Genomic DNA, 3,077 nt, shown 5'->3' on the forward strand with positions numbered 1-3,077 from the left:
ATGTTGTTCGCGTGTAATTAACATTGAGTACGCTAACCACATTATTACATTAATGCATGTAAGGTGAACTAGCAAACACCGTCGTAGTTACATGCGGCTGTCTTCTTGTTTGATGGCAGATACTCCCTTCACCCTGGCCAAAAAGGCTAAAATGACCAAAGAAAAAGTGGAAAACAGTTAACATGAGAGGTTTTTGGACAAAGTTTGTGTTTTTTCCATTGTTTAAGCACTGCTTCCAGCCAAGAGTGAGACCATATATGTCCTATAGCTGCAGAAAAGGCTAACATTGTTATCTTTTTACAAAAAAACAGCTGAACATGAGAGGTTTTTGGACAAAGTTTGTGTTTTTTCCATTGTTTAAGCACTGCTTCCAGCCAAGAGTGATACCATATATGCCCTATAGCTGCAGAAAAAGCTAACATTGTTATCTTTTTACAAAAGAAACAGCTGAACATGAGAGGTTATTGGACCAATTTTGTGTTCTCCATTCTTTAAGCACTGGTTTGAGCACCGTTTAAGCACCGGCACCGTTTCAAAAGTACCGGTTTGGCACCGGTATCGGATAAAACCTAAACGATACCCATCCCTAATCTCGGGGAATCAGTTTTTCCTCTGAGTACCGGCATATTTCAGTGAGTACATCACTGGAAGCTGACCGGTGATGTTGGCTTGACACAACCTGCATGTCAAAATCTGTCCATATCCCTCCTTTTGTTGCAGCTGGACCTGCGGGTGGAGGACTCGGGATAGACCCTGAAGTAGAAGGCACTGAGGCAGAGCTAACAGTAGGTGTTGAGCTTACAGTTAGAGTGGGAGCAGACTGTCCTGTCTGATAGACTTCTTGCATTTCAGTGTGGAGACGTTTTTTTAATACTTCAACATTGTCTTTGTCTCGAAAACCAAGGTGTTTAAACCTAACATCGAGAAATGTACTTGCAGTTAGACAGTGAATGCTCTCAATACCCCTGAATCTGCGCTGGCATTGCTGTGCCAGCTGTGTGGCAAGGGAGCTGCCCTGATGTTCACAGGCTGCTACAGCCCTGTGAATGAGTGACACAAGTGGAATAACTTTGGAGACTGAAACATGTTTTTCAGATGAAACTTCCTGTGTTACTTCTTCAAACGGCCGTAGTGCATCAACTGTTTCCTTGATCAGGGGTAATTCTCCCACATTTAAGCACAATGCATTCTTCCGTAAAAGGCAGAGGGCTGTGGTCACGGCTTCATTTTGCTCACAGAGCTGCTCCAACATGTAAAAGACAGAGTTCCAGCGGGTATCTACTGACTGAATTAGTTTGTGCTCTGCCACTTTCAACTGTTGCTGAATATCCTTGAGCTTCTCTGTAGCCTTTGTGCTGTGGTGAAAAAAGGACACGATCGCTCGGCATTTTTCCAGCACCTGCACCACTTCCGGGACAGATTTTACACTGTCCTTTACAACTAAATTCAGTGTTTGTGCAAAACATGGAAGATGCCTCCATCCAGCTTTGTGCACTGCAGCAACCATATTTGCACCATTGTCTGTGACAACTGCAACCACCTTCTCAGTTATGCCTCATTCTTCTGTGATTTGCTTAAGTGCTGAGCTGATATTATCTGCTGTATGCTGCCCATGGAAAGAGTGGGTTTCCAGGACAAATTCTCTCATTTGCCAGTTTTCAATGAGATGGCATGTTACACTCAAATATGCCTCTGTGGACACTGAGGTCCACATATCAGTGATAAGTACAACACCAGAAGCATTTTGCAAAGATGCTCTTACTTTGCCTTTACATTCATCAAACAAATTTACAAGATGAGTCTCAGTCAGTGTTTTTCTTCCTGGGAGTTTATATTTTGAGTCAAGAGCTCTCACAAATCCCCGAGAACCCTGGTCCTCAACTATGGACAGAGGCTGGAGGTCCTTCACAATCATCTCTACAAGGCATCTTGTGAGTGTTGCTGCTCTTGGGGAATCATCTACAAAGAAAATAAAATACAAAGGGCAAAACAAAAGATGGGGTATGCTGCACTGAATGTTTAATCTTTTTAGAGTCATCTATGTATGCAGTCTGTCAAAATAGCCTAAGGGGAAAGGGATTGATAGTTTACATATACTTGCTGTTTTACATAGAATGTTGTGTGAATGAAATTGTCAGTATAATACATAATTAAAGAAATAAATAAGTTTGCCAATACCTGCATTTTAAAATATTCAAATAACTATCAGTCAAAAAAATTAAACTGAGTGAAAATAATAATAAAGCTAATAGATAATAATAGTATCTATAAAATGTTTCTCTTATCTATGAAATAATCTTCAACTGAATTTTTATGTTTTAAAGACTACAGTGCCTGTTTTACTGCAAGTACTCTGTATATTTTAATGCGACCCAGCATTTTCTTCCTCTGTACCTGGATAGTGCCTGCCTGCAGCACTAAAGGACTCCGCGAGAGACGTCCGTCTCGCCCTAGCAGCACCTGTCCCTCTCCTCTCCTCCTCTTCGGTTCGCCTCAACATGAGCTCATCATATTCTGTGTTATGATTAATTCTGAGGTGTTTTACGAGGTTAGTGGTGTTGCCACAACACCTCACTGTCTTGCCACATACATCACAAACCGCATCTTGGCTGTTTGTGGAGGTAAAATATGTCCACACATGACTTCGCTTGCGTTCGGCCATTGTTTTGAGTGCGCACTGCGCACGCCAAGGGGCTGCGACACATTTATATAGCCGTATTTCGCATATGACTATGAAAGGCGCAAGAGAAAATAGTTCCTTACAATTTAGACAATCCCAGTGGTATAATTTCATTCCACTGTTTTCCTATTAATGATAAACTATACATCTACGCAGAATTAATAAAATATCGATATTTGTTTTTGTTTGTTACATCGAGGAGTTTGTAGGGGTGGGGACTGCCTTTTTTGATCCTAGTTTTCTCCTGTTTATCTTAATTAGGGAGGTAGGTTATTGTCATTTGGATTATTTATTTTGACTACGTAAGTATGGTAAATATGTCAGTTTCCTTCGGTTTGTTGTTTTGGCATCAAGTCCACCTTGAAGTTGCATCCAGCTTGTTCTGAGCATTCAAATT

General features: G+C 41.1%; 1 protein-coding gene across 1 annotated transcript; it reads right to left on the reverse strand.

The window, feature by feature from the left end:
* Positions 1 to 586: 586 nt before the first annotated feature.
* On the reverse strand, positions 587 to 2,436 carry LOC109194755 (zinc finger BED domain-containing protein 4-like). Its single transcript, XM_019345523.2, has 2 exons — positions 2,395 to 2,436; positions 587 to 1,959 (listed from the first exon to the last, which is right to left on the reverse strand). The coding sequence occupies exon 2, from the start codon at positions 1,505 to 1,507 to the stop codon at positions 587 to 589; it is 921 nt and encodes a 306-aa protein (XP_019201068.1). The 5' UTR covers positions 1,508 to 1,959; positions 2,395 to 2,436.
* Between the last annotated feature and the right edge of the window lie 641 nt (positions 2,437 to 3,077).

Source organism: Oreochromis niloticus, linkage group LG15, assembly GCF_001858045.2.
Source record: "Oreochromis niloticus isolate F11D_XX linkage group LG15, O_niloticus_UMD_NMBU, whole genome shotgun sequence".
Classification (NCBI taxonomy): domain Eukaryota; kingdom Metazoa; phylum Chordata; class Actinopteri; order Cichliformes; family Cichlidae; genus Oreochromis; species Oreochromis niloticus.